We start from the raw sequence: 24,027 nt of genomic DNA on the forward strand, positions 1-24,027 counted from the left end.
GATATGGCCACCTCCTGGAGAGTGTCCTTCACTCTGGATGTTGTGAATGGGTTTATCTTCACCACAGAGTGGATCCACCACTGTGGACGTCCAGGCCTTTTTATGTTGCTGAGCTCACCTGTGCATTCTTTCCACAGAATGTACTAAACTGATTTGGCCACTCCTAATGTTGCTGCTATCTCTCTAAAGGATTTGTTTATTTTTTAAGCCTTACAATGGCCTGTTTCACTTGCATGGACAGCTGCTTTGAACGTATGATGTAGGTTCACAGCAATAGATTCCAAATGCAAATACCACACTTAGAATCAACTCCAGACCTTTTACCTACTTAATTGATGAAGACATAATGAAGGAGTAGCCCACACCTGGCCATGAAAACAGATTTGATTTAATTGTCCAATTACTTTTGGTCTCTTGAAAAAGGGGGGTGGCTATTCTTAAGAATTGTAATTCCTAAACCTTTCCTCCGATTTGGATGTACATACCCTCAAATAAAATCTGAGAGTGTACACTTTCAGCCCATATCCATTATGTAACTATATCTTGAATATGTTTTGGTAAATTCCTGAAAAATCTAAAATTGTGCGGGTTAGCAGTGTTCCTATCTGTTTGTTGAGTTGCTCCACCTGGGAGTGGTGCTTGTAGAGCTTTCAGGTTCTCTGCCTAGTGGCGGCTATGTCTTCCAGTGGAGCTTAATGTAAAAGCGAAAAAAGGGCAAACAGGCAGGATTTGTAATGCAAAAGAAAACTGCCTGTCCGTCCCCGTATAGTGAGATGTATATGTCATATAGGCCTGGCCAATAACAGCAAGGAGCAACCAATACCCAGAAGCCAGCCTCTCGAGCTTCAGGATGCCGCATCTCTGGAACCAAGGTGCGCATAGTTCTGCTTTAATGCTGATTATGTATTTCTCATTGTGAATGTATCTCTTTTCTATCGAAACACTAGTTCTTATGATATTACACTATCAAGTTTCTTTTTTGTTTTATTTCGGTGGTTGTTGTGAAAGAGGTGGGGTTCAGGGGGATGATGGGAATAATGATAACAGTGGGTGGGGGTGGTAGGATGCCAGGCACAGGGGGTATATGATGAAAATGGAAATGAGGGTTACAGGTGGTGAGTTGCCAGGCACAGGGGGATGATGAGGATGGAGATGAAGATTACAGGGGGTGGGGTGGTGGGATGCCAGGCACAGGGGGATGATGAGGATGGAGATGATGGTGACAGGCGGTGGGATGCCAGGCACAGGTGGATGATGAGGATGGAGATGATGGTGACAGGCTGTGGGATGCCAGGCACATGGGGATAATGAGGTCAGAGGTGATGGTGACAGGCGGTGGGGTGGTGGGATGCCAGGCACAGAGGGATGATGAGGATTTGTTTTTTAGAGGATATTTGTTATAGCAAAAAGTAGAAAATATTGTGTTTTTTTCAAAATTGTCGCTCTTTTTTTGTTTATAGGGCAAAAAAATAAAAACCGCAGAGGTGATCAAATACCACAAAAAAAAGATCTATTTGTGGGGGGAAATGGACATAAATTTTGTTTGGGTAAAACGTTGCACGACCGCACAATTGTCTGTTAAAGCGACGCAGTGCCGTATCGCAAAAAATGGCCTGGTCAGGAAGGGGGTAAATCCTTTCGGGGCTGAAGTATTTCAATTGTTATGATTGATTTGCACTTCACTAGGTACTATTGTCATTAGTTCACTTGGGGGTTGACTGACATCATATCATTACTTTTTATGACTTTACTTGGTAAATAATATGTGTGAGTATACTCACATTTATTTATATTCACAGTGCTGCATTGGAATTGAGTGATTACTGAAATCATTGTTGTAGTTTATGTGTGGGTTTTTTTTTTTAGCAGCAGTATCATTTGTTTGAGAACATTTTTTAAGTTTATTCACATTCTTTTTTCAGTTTTAGGTTTTTATGAATTTCTGTAATAGGGCACTATTTTGGGTGGAGTGGGGTGTGACTTTAGAAGTAGAGAGATAAAATTCTGTCACCAGTCTTTAGTTTCCTTCTGGGGTTTTTACCCCAACAGCCCAGAGACAGGAAGTGCATACTAAATATATCAGCAGCCCAGAGACAGGAAGTGCATACTTAATATATCAGCAGCCCAGGTATTTACAAATACAGACAGTAGAGGACAGCATATCCCTACATATGGATGGGAGAATACACTATTTTTTTATTTATTTTTTTATCGACCGCTTACTGATATGGCCTGCCTTCGATTTTAGGCTCCTTAAACGTATGAACTGATGTCAAATCACAGTACACAAACCGCTGCATAAATTGTCAGCGCTTTATTATATTTATAATCTTATTTTTTTGGGTTGGATAAAGGGAAGAAGGGTTAAAACATATGTCAGATATTTATTGCTTTTGTAATGCCTTAATGAGCCAGCCCTGTGATACCATTACTGATAATGCGATCATTCTAAACATGCCATGGCCTGCAAAAAATATTTGTAAGATATTAATAACAGGAATTCTGGCACTGACATACAATCCTGCACATTTCGGTGCCAAAAAATCTGAAACCTCTTGCTTGACCACATACACAAGTTTCTGCCCATTTCAACTACTTTCTGCCAGATTTCTAAACAGCCAAATGGATAAATGCAATGAAGCACAAGCATGTATGTAGTGTGCTCTGAAATGATCTTAAGCCTTGGTGATAGCTTGCCTTGATCCATGAAATTGTTTTTGCAATTGAAAGTGGTTGCTATTGCTTGAAAACTGTGTGATCAGAATAAATATCCACGCTTGAAGTAAATGGTCTGCTCTTTCAGTAGGAAGTTGACATTTTCACTTTTTCACATTTTCAGTAAATCATAAGATATAAGCTCTGATTTTACTATTAATGGGGATATTAGAAAGTGAAAAGTTAGGTGCTGAAAGGTGAGAGACAAAGAACTGGCTCAATTCCAATATTTTCTTTGAGTTCATAATGGCTACAGGATTCATCACTTATATAAATCACATTGGAGTGCATGATATTACTGCTGGAAAATGAGAATAAATCTACATAGCTATTTTCCCTCTTCCCTCTATGGAAGGACTCCCCTGTCTAGCTGATGTTATTAGTTAAGAATGTTTTATTGCTATGATGACAGCCAAAAAACGATTTTTCTATGGAAGTATATTCTGAGGATATGCACATTCTCAATTGTTTGTAGGTCTTTTGTTGCTAAGGTGGCCGAAATCTAGAAAAACATCAGTTACACACACGGTCTCTTTTAACCACTTAAGCCCCGGAACCATTTTGTAGCTAAAGGACCAGGCCCCTTTTTGCGATTTGGCACTGCGTCGCTTTAACTGACAATTGCGCGGTCGTGCGACGTGGCTCCCAAACAAAATTGACGTCCTTTTTTCCCACAAATAGAGATTTATTTTGGTGGTATTTGATCACCTCTGCGGTTTCAATTTTTTGCGCTATAAACAAAAATAGAGCGAAATTTTGAAAAAAAAGCAATATTTTTTACTTTTTGCTATAATAAATATCCCCCAAAAATATATAAAACAATTTTTTTCCCTCAGTTTAGGCTGACATGTATTCTTCTACATATTTTTGGTAATAAGCGTTTATTGATTGGTTTGCGCAAAAGTTATAGCGTCTACAAAATAGGGTATAGTTTTATGGTATTTTTATTAATATATATTTTTTTTTAATAGTAATAGTGGCAATCAGTGATTTTTATCGTGACTGCGACATTATAGCGGACACATCGGACACTTTTGACACTATTTTGGGGCCATTGTCATTTTTACAGCGAAAAGTGCTATAAAAATGCACTGATTACTGTGAAAATGACACTGGCAGTGAAGGGGTTAACCTGTAGGGGCGCTGAAGGGGTTAAGTGTTTCCTAAGGAGTGATTACTACTGTGTGGGGGCGTGGATTGGCGTGTGACATCACTGATCGTCGTTCCCTATGACAGGGAGCACACGATCAGTGGCAGTCAAACTAGGAAGAATGGGGAAAGGTTTGTTTACACTTACCTCTCCCCGTTCTTCAGCTCTGTGACCCGATCAAGGGAAACCGGTGGTGATCGGGTCCTGCGGGAACGGTCACGAAGCACAGGACCAGGTCGCAAAAGCTCCACCGGCTGGGCTCTTAAAGGCGACGTACATGTACGTGCTTGTGCCCAGCCGTGCCCTTCTGCCGACGTATATCGGCGTGAAGGGGTCCTTAAGTGGTTAACACAGAGTTTTACTCAAAAGTGCTAACTATATATGTGTATTTTAGCTTAACAAACTAAGCACAATAAAATAAACATTCCAGTAAACTATTTGTTAAAATTCTTACCCTAGCAGTTTACATCTTTAAATACTGCTGGGTCTTGCTCTCTCGGTGCTGCTTCCCTAAACTCCCGGTCTTCACAGGAAAGAGTTATTAGTGGACAGAGCAATCTGGAGCCAATCTGTTAGTTTGGAGAAGAGGGGGGAAGGAGGAGGGAGGAACAGGGGAATGCCTTTCTAGGCTACATGAATATGTGCTTCTATTGATACACATAGTGGGCTAGATTCACGTACCTGCGCTTGTTCTTACGGCGGCGCAGCATATCGTATTTACGCTACGCCGCCGTAACTTACAGAAGCAAGTGCAGTATTCACAAAGCACTTGCTCCAGAAGTTGCGGCGGCGTAGCGTAAATGGGGCCGGCGTAAGTGCGCGTAATTCAAATGTGGAAGGGGGGCGTGTTTTATGTAAATCTATGATGACCTGACGTGATTGACGTCCGTGTACATATCCCAGTGTGCATTGCTCCCAAGTACGCCGCAACGACGTATTGGTTTCGACGTGAACGTAAATTACGTCCAGCCCTATTCGCGAACGACTTACGCAAATGACGTAAAAAATTCAAATTTCGAAGCGGGAACGACGTCCATACTTAACATTGGCTGCGCCTCCTAATAGCAGGAACAAGCTTACGCCGAAAAAGCCTAACGTAAACAACGTAAATAAATTGCGCCGGCCGTACGTACGTTTGTGAATCGGCGTATCTAGGTAATTTGCATATTATACGCCGAAAATAACGGAAGCGCCCCTAGCGGCCAACGTAATATTGCACACAATTATACGCCGCCACATTCAAGTTACGTCGGCGGAGGAAGCCTATTTTTTGAGTGTATCTGCCTTTGAGAATCGGCGTAAAGATACGCCGGCGCAGATTTGAAATTACGGTGGCGTATCTGGAGATATGCCGCCGTAATAGCTACCTGAATCTAGCCCAGTGTAGAGAGGTACAACTCTAGCATCCGCATTTAAGGGTGGCTGCAAAGGACGCTGCAAGAGATAGGTGCCACCCTTTATAGTAGGTTGTTTAAGTGACAGCCTCAGGCCCCGTACACACGTCCGAGGAACTCGACGGGCAAAACACATCGTTTTGTCCGTCGAGTTCCTTGTGAAGCCGCCGAGGACCTCGGCGAGCTGAAATTTCCCATTGAACAACGAGGAAATAGAGAACATGTTCTCTATTTCCTCGCCGAGGTCCTCGTCGGCTTCCTCGGCCGAAAGTGTACACACGGCCGGGTTTCTCGGCAGAATTCAGCTCCGACCGAGTTTCTGGCTGAATTCAGCCGAGAAACTCGGTCGTGTGTACGGGGCCATAGAGTCATGATTTTTCTTTGGGTTAGGAGAAGAAAAAGGAAACGCTGTAATGATAGAAAAAGAGCGTTTTTTTTTAGGTAGGGGGTTTGTTTTGTTTTTACAGCCATGTGCATGAACCCATAGATGTGCAATTATATAAAAAAAAGTCATAATGAAATAAAACAATATTTCAAGTTAAACGCTGCAATAATTAACAATAAAAAGTAAAAAATAAATGATCCCCCCTGAGGAAGCCACGTGACCCTGTAGCGTAACGCATTGGGGAGGGGCCAATTTGTTGTCACGCTGAGGCGCGCGTTGTGAGCAAACTGTGGAAATACTGATTGTCTTCTACCCGCACTGTGAGGAATGAATGCTTTTTACAGTTTGGTGCACTCTAAGCACCCGGAAAATGTGAATGTTTTTACAACTAAGGCCAGATTCTCAAAAGAGATACGACAGCGTATCTCCAGATACACCGTCGTATCTCTGAGTCACTCCGTCGTATCTATGCGCCTGATTCTTAGAATCAGTTACGCATAGATTTCCCTTAGATCCGACAGGCGTACGTCTCTTACGCCGTCGGATCGTAACTGCATTTTTACGCTGACCGCTAGGGGCGTGTATGCTGATTTACGCGTCGAAATATGTAAATCAGCAAGATACGTGAATTCACGAACGTACGCCCGGCCGACGCAGTGCATTTACGCCGTTTACGTTAGGCTTTTCCCGGCGTATAGTTACCCCTGCTATATGGTGGCGTAAGTGCTGCGTACCAATGTTAAGTATGGCCGTCGTTCCCGCGACGAGATTTGAAAATTTTGCGTTGTTTACGTAACTCGTCCGTGAATGGGGCTGGACGTAATTTACGTCCACGTCAGAATCCAATACGTCCTTGCGGCGTATTAGGAGCAATGCACACTGGGACATTTCCACGGACGGCGCATGCGCCGTTCGTGAAAAACATCAATCATGTCGGGTCACAGAAGATTAACATAAAACACGCCCCCCTGTCCCACATTTGAATTAGGCGGGCTTACGCCGGCCGATTTACGCTACGCCGCCGCAACTTACGGAGCAAGTGCTTTGAGAATACAGCACTTGCCCGTCTAAGTTGCGGAGGCGTAACGTAAATAGGTTACGTTACGTTACGCCCGCACAAAGATGTGCGCACCTACGAGAATCTGGCCCTTAGTGTTTAATAAACCAGTTTTTTTTTTAAAGATAAAGCCCTATGTCCAGCTTTCTCTCTTTATGATTTGGGCGTATGGAGATAAGTTTAAGAGAAGGAGGATTCTAATCTCAGGATTGTCAGCTAAACAGTGAAAAAGCATAAATGGATGCTCAGAGTGGGACAAAAGCGCATATAGACCATTGGTTGGTCTTATTCCCAAGGTGAGGGCACATCGGATGAGGGGATTAATTTTATCACTAAAGCATGTGAATGATTGGAGCACATAGTGGCGAACACTAATTAAGGAAGCAGTCGGTTTTTTATGAAAGATTGAGCATATGCAAGCAAATTCATACCAAAGGACACTTTATGGACAGATGCATTGTTTGTTTTGTTAATGTTATATATGGTTTGATATGATATGCCGAGTTTGAAAATTACTATGGAAACAGATTTGAAGGGATACTATCACATTAACATTTGGGAGAGTGGCTCCACTTTTGAAAATAATAATGCAATAATTATACCAGTGGGAGTATTTTGTAGCATGTACAGAATTTCCCCCCTTTTTTTGAACTGCAGTCAGCGGTCTGTGCTGCAGTTCAACATGTGGTAAAAAATGGGCAGTACTGACAATACTGAATGCTAAAGCCTGGTACACACAGGCAGTTTTTTTTCCCAACCCAGCAGGCTGAACGAAAAAAAACGAGGCGCTTGGAAGGACCTCACTGTACTAACTATGCAATGTTAATACAGCGATCTCCCCGACAAGCTATTGTGTTCTGATAGGGGAATGCCCTCCTTCCTGCCAGAACACACCGGTCAGCGATGGCAGCCATTGGCAGCCAGCGCTGATCGGATGCCAATCTGAAGCTGTTTTTCCAGCATGCCCTCTCGACTGAAGTTGGACGTCAGGCCGTTTTCTGTCAGACAGGCTAATAGATGCTGTGCTACCTTATATCAATGCATCGTATGTGAATAACAACATTAAAGTGCTAATAAAAAACAACCAATCTTGTGCCAAATAATTATAAGTGCATATAGATACATTAAATTGGTGTAAAAACTTGAAAATATTGAAAAAAATTTATACCGGTTCATAAACTTGAAATCAAGTATACTCCCAGTGAAAATTGTGAATGTATTTTCATCCAAAGAATTCCAAACGAAAGTGCTGCGTATGCATGCAATTAACTACTGCAAAACAAAGTGCGTGCCCCCACCAGGGTGGGCACTCATCCGCAGGTGTGGACCCTCTGGGCTTATGCCAAGATATGTCTACAAAGCTTCTAAGTAAATGTTTTTCCATCCGGAAATAAGGAGCCCTCCTCAATGGGTCCAATTCATAGTAAAGAAAAGATCACAGGATCGACATAGCGTGATAACATTTATTAAAAGCACACACAAAAGTAAAGGTGTCCACTCACATAGTATAGTGCTGTGTCCCGACACCGGGAACGATCTGCCAACTTGTTACAATGCCTAAGCCGCCGCTGCTCCGTGGAGCCAGCATGCGTTCAACTACAGTAGGAGGAAGTAACATAGTACGTGACTGATTTGCCCGCCCCTGCGTGTTTCGTCGTCCAGATGACATCTTTGCACAAGTGACATTTAAACATATATCTGTCAGACAGGCTACTGTACACATGGGCCAAATGTTGGCCGGTTTCTGTTGAACCGGCCGATATTCGGCCCGTGTGTACCAAGCTTCCTCCTTCTCCATGGATCACTTTTCAGAGAGTGCCACCATGTGAACCTTGCCATATAGCTAATTCTTTATGCCACTGATTTTTTAAAGTAATTGTAGCTACTTACAGAATGGCGAGCCTCAGTGGTGGCTCATATTTAGCTGACTATATATGGATCGAAATTCGGCTGGTTCAGCAGGGCTTGTTGGAAATTTTTCTTTGATCAATGCTACAACCAATTGACTGCGGCACTGTACAATGACACAACGGGGAAGATTCCAGCATCCACCTCGATTTATTTCCGATCAGCCCGATACATGTATGGCCAGCTTTATCCAGTGCAGTTGCTGATTGTGGCACACCACCATATTGAGATTAATAAGCACTGTAGTCAGCTACAAACTGCCAGAGAAAATAACTAGAGAGATTGGTAGCTGCTACTAATTTCTGCTGGTGGGACACAGCAATCCAAATGATATCCTCTCTGAAAATGTACTATACTTTCGATAAAAAACACAAAACCTGTACATGAAAACATTAAAATAACAACCTACTAAATGAGGATAGCATCTAAAAGCAGAAGGGACAGCAGGATTTTTGGCAGCAGTAGTCATCATGTTTAAGTTGTGGGGGAAGTCCAGGAAAATCATGTGTTGAACATTCTGTCATTGTTCTACAAACTCCTGCTGTGTCTTTAATTGGCCTTACCTATTCTGCTGGTGGTGATGGTAACACATTAGTTACTTTTGCTTTTATATTTCTAACCTACAGTGTATTTGTAGCCCAAATTTTTTTTTTATTATTTCAATTATTTATAGAGTAGGGCATAATTAGAACCTCTCTCTTTTTTTACTGCTATCTTAATTGGGGAGATTCACCTTTTTTAATTTGTCTTGGTGACCAGTGTAACTAGGACAAGAAGTGATGGTAAATCCCAAATATTACAGTGGTCACTCAAACAAATGATTATGGGAACATCTTCAAATGTAGACACCACTTTGGGAAGATTCTAACCTTTGTCCACTCTACCTGAATAATAATTAAAATATTAATAAAATGGCTTGATTCTCTCTTGCAGAGCTTTATCTTGTGCAGAGCTATATTTTTAATAAGGCACTAGGAGCCACTGATGTTTTGGTTTCCTGATTCTGGATGCCAATGACATTCTCAGCAATGCCACACTCTCTGACGCAGCAAGGTTTGAAGAGAAGGATTTATTTGAGAAACTATTCCCAATGGGCAAAATAATACATAACAGCAAACCCTGAGGCCCCGTACACACGAGAGGATATCCGCTGGAAACGGTCCGCCGGACCGTTTCCAGCGGATAAATCCTCTGGCGGATTTTGATCTGATGGCTGTACACACCATCAGATCGAAATCCGCGCGGAATACATCCGCGGTGACGTGCCGCGGCGACGTGCGCGACGCTGGAAGGTAAATACTTCCACGCATGCGACGAATCATTACGATGCATGCGAGGGAGGGGAGCAGACGGACTGATCCGTTGAGTCTGTACAGACGACCGGATCAGTCCGCTGGACTGGATTCCAGCGGATAGATTTCTTAGCATGCTAAGAAATTTTTATCCGCTGGGAATCTGTCAGCTGGATTTTTATCCGCCGGGAAATGTCCGCTCGGACATACACACGACCGGATCTATCTGCTGGAACTGATCCGCGGATCAATCCCAGCGGATAGATCCGGTAGTCTGTACGAGGCCTAACAGTTCATAAATTGTCAGAACACCATAAATAACTGAAGGACCACATGTCTCTGCCCCATAACCCTAAAACCATGGAAGATCCTAACTAAGGGGGTGGTATTGGGAACTAAAGGTCTTTCAGTCTTTCCAAACTCCTCCCAGTGGCCAGTGTATTGCTAATTGTTGTGGCCCAAGGTTTTGGCATTGGGGCATTCAGATTCGAGTGGAACCCACAATACCAGGAGTAAGTACCCAAACTGTATCCTAAAAATAGATGACACTGTCCGTTTAAGAAGTGGGCAGGAATTTGTGGCCAGCAACCTCTTACGGCCAAATGATCTATAATTATGCCACTTCCCAGGCCCTGAGTGGAACCAATGACATCAGCTGCTACTCAGGACACGCCGATGATGATCTCCTATGGCGGGGATATGCAATTAGCAGACCTCCAGCTGTTGCAGAACTACAAATCCTATGAGGCATAGCAAGACCCTGACAGCCACAAGCATGACACCCAGAGGCAGAAGCATGATGGGACTTGTAGTTTTGCAACAGCTGGAGGTCCGCTAATTGCATATCCCTGTCCTATGGAACTGATGATGCCAGCAGTGACTCAGGACCTGACAGTGGCAATCTCTCACAGCTGTGACCGCTGGGTAGATGTGGCAGCAGAGTCTCTCTCTTCCTATCTAGTAATCACCCCTCTAATCCCCCAAGCCTCAGGCTTCCTTCCCTTTCTTTTTCTGCTGTAGTTCTCTGGTCTCCTGGAACTTGTAGTATTGTCCGATCTTTGGCTACACTGGGAATCTGTTATTTCTCAGGATTCGCAGGTTATTGGTAGGTAAATTGTACCCACCAGTAGTAATAAGATATGTTGGGCTGGTTGCCCAGAGGGGTGTGACCATTCAGCCATTAATCAGAGCAGGACCCACAGTGACACATGCTAGTTGGTCATTTTGTAGCTACCCATTCAGACCCGCATCACTGTGTCTGGCAGAGGGAAGTCTTCCAGCACTAACTGCATAGAAAGCTGATACAGGAGGATGTGAAAAAGTGTGTCACAATAAACCATTTCCCTAATGAATATCCATCTTTCATGATGCCCAACAATTACAGTTGCACCAGGCCACAATTCTAGTGATACACTTTCTTTAGCCTGCAAAAAAAATTAATTTCACCATAAACAGGTACAGGCCAAAGGTTCCCATCCCTCTATTGCCCTGTGGCCACTTTAAAGTGTTAAAAGCACGTTAATGCTAAGTAGATAGCTATGTGTACTCCATTAGCCCTAAAGTCCACGTAATCTATTGTTCGAATAGGAACTCAGAGGGCTGTAGGTCTTGCCCCTCTGTCACAGTAGTGGCCTATGAGGCCACCCTTATACTTATGAACCAACAAGAAGGCATGGACAGTAGGATAGGGTCAGATCAAGAGAATCTCTAAACCCACCCCTTATACCCTTGAGCCAACAAAGAAGGTAAAGACGGTGGGATGAAATTGGACTAAGAACAGCTCTGGTTGCTAAAATCATAATTTGAATATCATATCTCCTGGGCTTTTGACTGCTGGAGCACTACATAAGATATAAGGACCCACGGGTAGGCAGCTCTGGGCACCTACATACCAATAATGATGCAACTTTAGCACTGAAAAAAAATAATTATTTTCTGTTGGGTTTCTTTAAAGATTGTGCTCAATTTCAGCCATCATCCCACATCCATAATTCATCATTTGTGACAAGAAGATTATTTTACCATATTATTCAATAACACATGAAACTTCCCACAGAACTCACAGTAAAATGAATACAGACAAACATGAAATATAAATAAAAAATCTGCTGAGTGGAATACACATGAATGGAATTGGAAGAAAACAATGTCTCTTTCATACTGGGGGTTGTTTTAGCTGACGGAGGCAAACTCTTCGAAGGTTTCTCATAACCCTTATGTGTTGGTGGCTTGCTCCTAGCAGCCTAATTACATTTTTTCATGGTTTCAGTGAACAACTAACTTTCTGACCTTGTTCAACAGAAGTTCTTATTGAGATTACTTTTGATTCTTTTCTCATTCCAGAATTTTAGGTCAAGATGTGTTGGCAGTGATTGGGCTTGTCACGTTTAAGGCTTACAGGCATAAAAACCAGACAGACATGCTGCTATTGAAGCCTGTTCACTGAATACTATGATTGTAAGCAATAGGCATTTTAATGGAGAAATTCAAAGTATTTTTTTTTTTTTGCCCTTTGGCAACCTTAGGTGCACTAGAATGCTGACACAGTATTGACTTGAATTTATTCCTAGAAATTATTATTGTAATTTTACCTTTAAGCAAGTTTAGGGGAATGTACAGTTTAAATACAAACACAATAAAATAGACAATATATTTATTTTTGCCTTTTCTTCTGCCTATCGTGTGTTTCCGTCCTTTGCCTTTGCATTTTATTGGGAATCTAACTTTATTTTTTCAAATAGAACAGCAGGGAGCTTTTTAAAAGTTTTTTCTGTTTTCCGTAAACTTTGGGATCATGCTTCATCTTATTTTCATCATTGTACTATAGCATGTCTTTCCTAGTTCTCACCAAGCATGTGTCCACAGGACAGTTACTAAAGCAATGTCATGTAGCGCCTGGTTACTTTAAGTACCGGTGCTATTTAAATTTAAAGGGAGATCAGAGTGTAGTTAAACTCTGATCCAAATTGTTATGATTAAAACAGGGTCTCTGTCTCAGCTTGGCTGTGCTGTGGGCTCATTCTGTTGTGCTGGGGTGCTCTTCCCACCCCTGTGCAGTAGATGGCAGCAGTGGAGTCAAGGTTTGGGTGCTCTTTGCCAGCAGCCAATCAGGAGGATGTGGTCTTGCTGTGCATGCTGGGGGAGGGTATTTATGGGGCAGACGCCATTGGTTCTGGGTCTTCTTCATCCAGTGTGGCACCCACCTTCAGGGTGGCCACTTCACGGCGCCCCGGCGTTATTGCCTACCTGGCCGGGGCGTGTTCCTGGTTCCGGGGCCATGTTGGCCCGGAACATCTGAGCAGCGACGGGGACCCAGTGAGGGACTGGGTTCCCACCTTTGAGGATCCCAAGCAGTATTGCTGTTCGGTGGGTAGTCCATCTGAGGAGCGCCAATGAGAGGCTGGGGATCCAAAAGGGTCTCGACAAACCACGGGGGATCAAGGTAGCTGGACACTGAAGGATTGATCACCTGTCAGTCGGTACCTGGGCGACATTAAGAAGGAGATCCAGGCGTAATTCACCTAAGGAGGATTACCTCCGTAACTGCAACCAGAGGGGGCCTGTGGCAGAGGCATCTCCCTGAAGTCCATTCAGGAGGGTCTGTGGCAGAGACTTTATCCTACAAGTGTTCGAGTGATACTCCGGCTGCCAGGTCAGTGAGAGGGACCTGTCCGGGTACACTAAACCCACTCAGGCAGGAGTGGTACAGAAAGTGTTACATATGGGAACAGGACTGTTCCAAATACTACGCCTGAATCTGTTGTTCTCATTCTTACTGCAAACTCTATCCCTTTCATCATCAGTTCATTGTTTTTACCCGGCTGGGTAATAAAGAGCACAGCAAAGACACTTGTTGCGGACATTCTTTTACTATTGCTATATGCACCATTCACCCCTAGGAATTAGGAAGAGCCACAAGGTAAATGTGCCACCCAAAACAAGCAGCAGCTCCTCCGTGGGTAGTGCTACAGTCACATTTGGACATTTCTAATAAAAAGGCCATCAACACTCCATTTGAGAAAAGGTAGAATGTTATTTTCATTGATTATTTTTATTGATCAGAATTGCATTATAATATAATTTGTGAAAGTTTTGCAGTTGGGATAAGAAATATTGGTGTGGATATACTAAAAGCAAATGACCATGCATTCATTGTATTCATTTTCCCCAGAGTTTAGTAAAAGTGAAAAGGCTTCACTTTGTAAAGAATATCCAATCAGGTGCAAGGGAAAAAAAATGAATTTTTGCGTGCACGTGATTAGATGACGTAAATCAGCAGAGCATTACTACATTTACTAAGTTCTGGGCAAAATGAGTACAGCTGCACTTGCAAAGTGCAAATCCCCCCGATAGGATCACAGTGAAAGTCTAATTTTGTTGAGAAGCAAACAATTAAATTCTACAGCCATTATATGCATGTGTTTTAGCAAAATACATTGCAGGCTGTTACCTGTTTCTTTTTCTGGAGTGAATGAGACAGGCCACGCTACGAAGTTTCTAAAACATGCCGATAAATAAGAAGGTATGTGTGGCTACATTTCACCGGGGAGCTTTTACTTCACTTTGTGTCTCAAGGCACAACAGGAAATGTGAGGAGATATTTCCAAAGTAAGTGAAGTAAAGGCTTTAGCCTCTTCCAGTCTAATGAGGACCTCTAAGACCAAAGATAGCTGACATCCTTCCATATGTGGTGGGTTGTGAGGCAAAGTGGGTGCAAAGATGGTGAAAGTCATTGGGCCCCAGATACTTCTTGGATGTAAAAGAGGCTTATTTCCATTAACAGTACTTTTTTGTATTCTTGGTGGGAGGACAACCGTAAAGGGAAAGGCCCCAGCAAGGCACCACATCTGCACATGCAAGAATACTGTCTCCTATGGCATAGCCAGCAAAGGACCCAAAAAGAAAGACTAGCCATAGTGTAATATTGTCTGACGTTTTAATAATAAAAAAAGGTAATGCACTTACATTTAGTAGGTATTAAAAACCCATATAAAAACAAGAGCAACAAGCTCTTTTCCTCCTAGTATGACAGCGTGGTGACGTCAACACATACCCTCCCCTAGACGTGTTTCGTCATAAGTGACGCTGTCAATTGGGAGCCTTTGCTGAAAGAGATAGTCACGGACTTCACAGTGTGCCAGTGTGTGAGAGACATTACAGCCATGCATCCTGTGATAATCATTCCTGAGATCTTGTGTACAAGTAAAGGCCTTGGCTGGGCTGTAGCCATATGCCTATTTTGCTTGCTATCTGGTGAGCAAGTTTTTCTTATGGTGGTGGTGCACTTCTTGATGTGCCATTGGGAAACGGATTTACCCTACTACTTACAAATATGCAAATATATTGTCGTGATATTCAATCAAGGATCCTTTTGCATCAATTGGGGCTATTCTAGTGCGGCTTCTCTTATTATATCTATTTTCTGTGTATCTCACTTTAAGCTGCTGCTTTTTTGTTTTACTTTGCTGACACATTAGCATTCGTTTTTAGCTTATTTATTGCCATGTACAGAATAGCCTAAAAAATCAGCTGTCATTGAATTTCTTGTAGGCTTTTGAAGTGTGCTTATCTACATATTAAAAAGAAAAATACAGTTTTAATAATAATATTAATAAAAACAAAAATAGCTCTTATCATTTTTTTTTTTAAACTGAAGTCTTCCATAAATCTTAACCATAACATTTTTATTCTATACGGTTGTTGTTGTTGTGTATTCTGTGAGAGGGAAATATGTGGTGTTTGCTATTACACTCAGATTCCACCCAGTGTCCTGTTGCTCATGAAGTTTGAGGAATCCTAAAAATAACAGGTGTGAAGGTCACTATAGATCCAGCTAGGGCCATGTTAGGGGCAGCCAGAAGGCAGGCAGGGTTCAGGTCCATGTACACCTAGAACACTGGTAGTCCCTGTTGGCACAGCAGCTGCTTCTGGTTACTGCTCTTAGCATCCCGTCTTATGAGGGGGAGTCCTGGGGCCTGCTACCACCTCAACCACCATACCAGTGTAACCATAGAAATCATTTCCCTTTTTTATTTTTTAAAGGAAGAAAGGTCACAGTGGTCAAAATCCATGATGTGTCTCATGATGAAACTAGAGCAGCTGAATGTGGACATTGAAGATGCCATCACTACAGGGGCTAATCAGATGTGTATCTCACCTGAGCTTTTCGCAGATCAGGTACAGTATAAGTGTTTTTTTTTTTTTTCATTTTTTTATTAATTTTTTACAAAGAATTTTAATTTTCAAAAGATAGCACAAAGCCATAGCAGGTTACAAAGTGAGTATGAACACTCCTGATGTAAACATGCCTTCAGAAACAATTGACATCAGTAACATCTGCAATAAAGACCTCAATAAAAAGAGGGTAAAGGCAATTACTGCCCAGAAAAGCACAGTAAGGCCTCTTTCACACTGGGTGGATCAGTGATGATCCGCCCCGTGAACCTCCGCTTGCTCAGCGGGGATCGCTCCGTTGATCCCTGCTGAGCCAGCGGATGACAGGGCGGGCCCCACACACTGTGCAGGGACCGCCCTGGCTTTTCTCTGCTCCCCCCTATGGGGGGATCGGATGAACACAGACCGTATGTCCGTGTTCACCCGATCCGATCCGCCAGACAGATAGAAAAGTAGGTTTTTCCTCCGTCACACTTTGGCGGATCGGAGCGGGTCGGATGTCAGCGAGCATGTCACCGCTGACATCCGCGGCTCCATAGAGGAGCACGGAGCGCCCATACAGGTCTGCAAAAAAAACTGACAAATGGACCAGTGTGAAAGAGCCCTAAGAGCTATGTTGGGGGTGAGGTGAATAAGGGTCTCAGACACATAAAGAAAATTATTAGAACTAACAGGTACATGACAAGTGAATTTAGAAGGGGGTTATAAATTTATAGTACATTGAAATAGTGCAGAAAAAATTCTTGGTCAGGAAGGGGGTAAATCCTTCCGGGGCTGAAGTGGTTAAAAAAGCATCAGCAATTACCTGAGTGGCTGCTGAACTTTTCCCATCTGTGGTTGTTAAAATTGTTGCAAGATCTCTTTAATGTGTGGCCAGGTTCTAACTAGCCCAGAAGTTTAGGGAGATTTAGTCCAAAAAAATCAACAACAAGTCTATACATAATCCACAGAGTTTAATGATTAAAAATCAAGTGGTCCAGTAAACAGCAGAAAGCTAAACTGATATTTAATAAACTCTGCAGATTATGTATGGGTGCCCAGCTAGGAGACCATGCCCAATGCATGATGATAACAGCCAGGAGGTTGAACTAAGCTTATTTGTTTGTGTGGTGGAGGTTAGAACTGTAGCTCAAATGCTTTAAAAACATATCAGCCCGGATTCAGAAAGATGAGCGCATCTTTCTGTGGGCGTAACGTATCTCCGATACGTTACGCCGCCGTAAATTTGGGCGCAAGTTCCGTATGCAGAAAGAACTTGCGCCCTTAGTTACGGCGGCGTAATGTTTGTGTGGCGGCGTAAGCCCGCCTAATTCAAATGGGGATGTTGTGGGCGTGTTTTATTTAAATTTCACTTGACCCCGAGTATTTGACGTTTTTTGTGAACGGTGCATGCGCCGTTCGTGAAAAAATCCCAGTGCGCATGCTCGAAATTATGCCGCAAAGCCTCAGTGGTATCGACGTGAACGTAACTTACGCAAAGCCCTATTCGCGAACAACTTACGCAAACGACGTAAACTTTTCAAAACTCGGCGCAGGAACGACGTCCATACTTAACATTAGCTACGCCTCATATAGCAGGGGTAACTTTACGCCGGAAAAAGCCTAACGTAAACGACGTAAAAAAAAGCGCCGGCCGGACGTACGCTTCTGAATCGGCGTAAATACCTAATTAGCATATTCCTTGCATAACTATAAGGAAGCGCCACCTAGCGGCCAGCGTGAATATGCAGCCTAAGATACAACGGTGTAAGACACTTACACCAGTCGAATCTTAGGGATATCTATGCGTAACTGATTCTCTGAATCAGCCACATAGATACGTCCGGCCGGACTCAGAGATACGACGGCGTATCAGGAGATACACCGTCGTATCTCCTATCTGAATCCGGGCCACCGTGTGTATGCTTTTCTAACATATGGTATATGGTTTGCAATGCTATTGAGTGTCTTAAATTTTCATGCTTCTTTATTGATCAGTGTTTATGACAATGTATTATCATGCGTCACATGCAGATTATTTCCTTATTTTATTTTTATTTTTTTCTGTATTGGTAAGCAGGTTATAAACAACAGGAAGGGTTTTAATGAAGTCCTGCAATATTTTTCCATAAAAGTTTTTGTTTTTATAAGGGTTTTGTAGGGGGATTAGAACATCTGAGGCTTATGAATTGATGAATAGACTTTTATTAAAATAAAGGGCATTTGTGTGTGTGCATCATAGCAGGGATGTGCAGTCAGGGAGCCTCACCTTCCATGAAAAAACAAAACAAAAAAAACACGATCAAGCTTGGAGGGTTGTAGCTCGGCAACCTGGGCTGAAGACCTCCCCCCAACCCCCCCCCCCCCCCACCCACTTATCAAAAATGCTAATCTCTTTGTGCAGCCTTGTGTAGCCTGACAGAAGCTACATACAGAGCGGCCAGTTTACATACAAGCTGGAACATACTGTTTGCAGCAGACTGACAGGATGAGCTCACATTGCCTCTCCTCATTTCTTGTCAGAGGCCCCGAGCTCAATGGATGGCTTGGAGCCATGGACCAACGGTAAAGTATCATTGGAACAAGCTGTCCAATAAAAATGTTGCAGTGGAGGCATGCCTCTCACTGCAGTGTCATAGAAGGGGGCATGTGTCTAAAAGACAAATGCTCCCTTCCAGCCCAGCCCTCTTAACTACAAGGAAAAAACATGTTTATGGGTATAAGCAGAGGCGGCTCTTTAATTAGGCAAATTAGGTGGTCCCCTAAGGCCTCACACTCTCAGGAGCCTTGCGGCCGCCTAACTTACCTAATGCATTACCCCAGTTTTGAGGGACAGGGGATCTTAACGTTGCTGTGCTCAGGCAGTAATAAGAGCCCTGATTTAGGAGTGGGGCCGCCACCATCCCTAACAACCAGTAAATATCGATGACACCACCCCTTGTGATGTCAATGACCCAGCATGCCCTCAGTCAATGATGTCACAAGGGGCGGGTTCAGCAGATGACATTGCCGGGTGGCCCCTCCCCTTTAGTTATTAAAGAGCAGGATCTGGGGGCCACCTTGTTAAAGGGGGCTTCCAGATTTCGATAAGCCCCCTGCCCGCAGACCCCCACTAAATCATATATTATTATTCTATATGTTATAAGATAATAATTAAATTTGTATCTATTACTGTGAAATTACTGGTATGAAGTTATTACTTCAAACCAGAGCCGTCTATAAAGGGTCACTAAAGGAATTTTTATTTTTAGCTAAATGGCTTCCTTTACCTTACTGCAGTCCTGGCTTCATGTCCTCATTGTTCGTTTTTGCTTTGAAGTAGCTGTAATTCTGCTGTGATCTCCACACTTCTTGGTTGCCTGTTTCCTTATAACCACAGTGCTGGGAGCTTTCTCACGGTGGTCTAAGCTGTCATTACTGTGTGTCTAAAACTCCTCAGAACCAATCAGATTAATTTTAAAAACAAAACACTGCTCTGGATTTGTTTGTTTTTGTTCTGTGAGTCTTCCCGACTCACCTCTCACCCGGAACTTCATGTATGTACCTTTAAAACCGAAAGTGAAACTAGAGGCACATTATATGATAGATTAAATTCAATTTTTAATCATTTTTAAAAGGAATCAGTTAACTTTTATGTCTCTATACCCAATAAACAGTCATTTCAGCAAAACATGTTTTTTCCTTTAGTGACCCTTTAATGTTGTTTGGACCCTGGGCAAAAAAAATCTTGGCCCCCCCCCCGCCATGCAATTTTACTCTCCACCTGCTCTGAGACATACAATAAATATCAGCTAGACTTAAAATCAGTTTACTGTATCAGTTGCCAGAGGTTACAGCATATTATTACCACTTACTGACTGGTTGCTAGAGGTTACAGCACACATTACGGCTCACTGATTAGTTGTTAGAGGTTACAGCACATTTCTTCTTGTTGATTGGTTGCTAGAGATTACAGTAATACTGCTCACTGATGGGTTGCTAGAGGTTACAGCACATGACCTCTACACTGCAGAGGGGCATGATATACATATTATTTTGTCGCCTTTATTTACATATGAATGCTCCCGGCCTCAGATATTTACATATGAATTCTCATGTTATTTACATATGAATGACACGTATTTACATGTAAACACAGGGTCTGCAGGTAATTCATCTGTACACAACAATAGGGCAGAGCTGGGCAGCATTAGTAGCAGCACTTCACACTGAGATATCAGGACACAGCACAGGACTAAATCTTCAAGGGACAAGGGAATTTAAACTGGGATAGTTGGCAAGTATGAGGCAGCTGCTTTGGGCCCCGCAGCAATGACAGGGCCCAGGGCAGCTTCCCCTTTTGCCCTGCCTTAAAGACGGTCCTGCTTCAAACTTCAGTAATTTGTCGGTTAAGCCACTGCTTGAGTACAGATTCAGAAACTATAGTAAAGTATCTTGAAAAAAATATATATAATAATTATTTGTACATTACTTATTTATGGTAATTAACCCCTTGCCACCCAGGCCAATTCTGACACTTCTCTCCTACATGTAAACATTTTTTTTTTGCTAGAAAAATTACTCAGAACCCCCAAACATTATACAGTATATATTGTTTTAGCAGACAACCTAGGGAATAAAATGATGGTCATTGCAACTTTTAATGTTACATGGTTTTGGCGCAGTCATTTTTCAAACAGGTTTTTTTTGGAAAGAAACTGTTTCAAGAATTAACCACTTAACAACCGCCCTATAGACGAAATACGTCTACAAGGCGGTTGCTTAACTCTGGGAGGGCGTCAATGTACGTCCTCCCAGAATCGCGCTCCCACGCGCCCTGTGGGGCGCGCACACGGGAGTCTCCGTGACCGCCGGATCACGGATCACGGTAAATCGCCGCTGATAGCGGCGGTTTACCACGTGATCGCTCCGTCCAATGACGGAGCGATCACTAGTAAACAAACCGGCGTCATGTGATGACGCCGGTTCCTCCCTCTCCTCTCTGTACCGAACGGTACAGTGTGAGAGAGGAGAGGGGAGAGAGCGGAAGCAGCTGCTGCTGCTGCGGGCTGGATCTGTGACACATGCAGTCACAGATCCAGCCATCCATCCCTCCCTGTGCAATACTCTGCAATGCCCCCATACTCTGCAATGCCCCCATACTCTGCAATGCCCCCATACTCTGCAATGCCCCCATACTCTGCAATGCCCCCATACTCCTCAATGCCCCCATACTCCTCAATGCCCCCATACTCCTCAATGCCCCAATACTCCTCAATGCCCCCATACTCTTCAATGCCCCCATACTCTGCAATGCCCCCATACTCTGCAATGCCCCCATACTCTGCAATACCCCAAAATACTCTGCAATGCCCCCATACTCTGCAATACTCCGCAATGCCCCGCAATATTCCGCAATGCCCTGCAATACTCTGCAATGCCCCACAATACCCCACAATACCCCACAATACTCCGCAATACCCCGCAATACTTCGCAATACCCCGCAATACCCTGCAATACCCCGCAATACTCCACAATACCCCACAATACCCCACAATACTCCGCAATACCCTGCAATACCCCACAATACTCCGCAATACCCCACAATACTCTGCAATACCCCACAATACCCTGGGATTTTTAAGTAGCGAAGTTTGGCGCCATTCCACGAGCGTGTGCAATTTTGAAGGGTGACATATTGGGTATCTATTTACTCGGCGTAACTTCATCTTTCACATTTTTGCAAAAGAATGAAGAAAAAAATACTAAATTTGCCAAATTTTATAACAGAAACAAAGAATTTTTTTTTTTTTTACAGAATTTTCAGTCTTTTTTCTCTTATAGCGCAAAAAATAAAAAACCCAACGGTGATTAAATACCACCAAAAGAAAGCTCTATTTGTGCGAAAAAAAGGCCGAAAATTTCATTTGGGTACAATGTTGTATGACTGAGTAATTGTCATTCAAATTGTGAGAGCACCGAAAACTGAAAATTGGTCTGGTTATTAAGGGGGTTTACGTGCCCAGTGGTCAAGTGGTTAAAATAAAAAAATAAAAACACTAGTTAGCTGGATTTTTTTGTATACTGTGAAAGATGATGTTACGCCAAGTAAATAGATACCTAACATGTCACACTTTAAAATTGCGCACACTTGTGGAATGGCGCCAAACTTCAGTACTTAAAAACCTGCATAGGCGACGCTTTAATTTTTTCTTACAGGTTACATGTTTAGAGTTACAGAGGAGTTCTAGTGCTAGAATTATTGATCTTAGCGATCGCGGCATATGTAACCTGTGTGTATCTGGCTCTGATACTAGCCAGTGCCTCACCAGCCACTGACCTCATCATACGTCCTTGCATCATAGTATTTATTTATTTGCAGTTATTCCAATTTTGGGGGTATGTAGCAATGTGATTTTTTAGCTTTTCAGTATTTGGACACTGTCTTAGTTTGTATTTATAGCCAAAACCTTTTTTTCTTTTATGGGATGGAGCGGGAAAGGTTAGAAGTCTTGTGAGGCTTCTGGCCTTGTGACCTTCTGTCTGGACAGTGCCGATTGGCCCTGTGCTGATCACATTCACCCTCCCAAAAAATGTATAAAAACTTCTTTAGCAATACACACCAAACTATGTGCAGAGTGCCTCCAATGCTCTGTTATATCAGCAGATAGATTGGGCACAGTAAAATTAGAGGAGATTAGAGGAGACAGGATCAAACAGCTTTTTTACACAATGTACATAATTAACCCCTTAGGTTCCACAGTAAGTATAACAAACATTCTTTACTGCATATACAGACTAATTTTAGTGTTGTGGGTTTGGTAACACTTTAAGTACACTAAGGGCCAGATTCTCGTACAGCGGCGTAACTTTGTGCGGGCGTAACGTATCTGATTTACGTTACGCCTCTGCAACTTAGACGGGCAAGTGCTGTATTCTCAAAGCACTTGCTCCGTAAGTTGCGGCGGCGTAGCGTAAATCGGCCGGCGTAAGCCCGCCTAATTCAAATTGTGAAGAGGTGGGCGTGTGTTATGCAAAATAACCATGACCCGACGTGATTGACGCTTTTCACTTACGGCGCATGCGCCGTCCATGGAATCTCCCAGTGTGCTTTGCGTCAAATTACGCCGCAAGGACGTATTGGTTTCGACGTGTACGTAAATGACGTCCAGCCCCATTCACGGACGACTTACGCAAACGACGTAAAAATTTCAAATTTCGTCGCGGGAACGACGCCCATACTTGACATTGGCTGCGCCTCATATAGCAGGGGCAACATTACGCCGGGAAAAGCCTAATGTAAACGGCGTATCTGTACTGCGTCGGCCATGTGTACGTTCGTGAATTTGCGTATCTAGCTAATTTACATATTTCGACGCGTAAATCAGCTTACACGCCCCTAGCGCCCAGCGTAAAAATGCAGTTAAGCTCCGACGGCGTAAGAGACTTACGCTGGTCGGATCGAATAGAAATCTATGCGTAACTGATTCTAAGAATCAGGCGCATAGATACGACGGCTCGGATTCGGACTTACGATGGCGTAGCACCATGTACGCCATCGTAAGTCCGAATCCGAGCCGTCGTATCTATGCGCCTGATTCTTATGCCGCATACACACCATCACTTTATGTGATGAAAAAAAACGACATTTTCTGTGAAGTAAAAAACAACGTTTTTGAAACTTCAATTTTCAAAGACGAAGTTGCCTACACACCATCGTTTTTTCACAATGCTCTAGCAAAGCGAGGTTACGTTCACCACTTTTTTCCATTGAAGCTCGCTTCATAACTAGCTTCTGGGCATGGGCGGGTGTAAAAACGTCGTTTTTTGCTACACACGGTCAATTTCTGTGAAGTAAAAAACGACGTTTTGAAAAACGACACATAAAATTGAAGCATGCTTCAATTTTTTTTGTCGTTTTTCACAAGACATAAAACGACGTTTTCCCCCACACACGGTCTTTTAAAGTGACGTTTTTTTCATCACATAAAGT

General features: G+C 43.0%; 1 protein-coding gene across 1 annotated transcript in view; it reads left to right on the plus strand.

Moving 5' to 3' along the window:
• Window positions 1–24,027, plus strand: part of STARD13 (StAR related lipid transfer domain containing 13) — a 452,811-nt gene that overhangs the window by 46,620 nt on the left and 382,164 nt on the right. The window contains exon 3 of the mRNA XM_040340418.1: window positions 15,944–16,078. Within this exon, the coding sequence (XP_040196352.1) occupies window positions 15,944–16,078 (135 nt within the window). The remainder of the gene's footprint in view (window positions 1–15,943; window positions 16,079–24,027) is intronic.

The sequence above is a fragment of the Rana temporaria genome, chromosome 2, assembly GCF_905171775.1.
Source record: "Rana temporaria chromosome 2, aRanTem1.1, whole genome shotgun sequence".
Taxonomy (NCBI): Eukaryota; Metazoa; Chordata; class Amphibia; order Anura; family Ranidae; genus Rana; species Rana temporaria.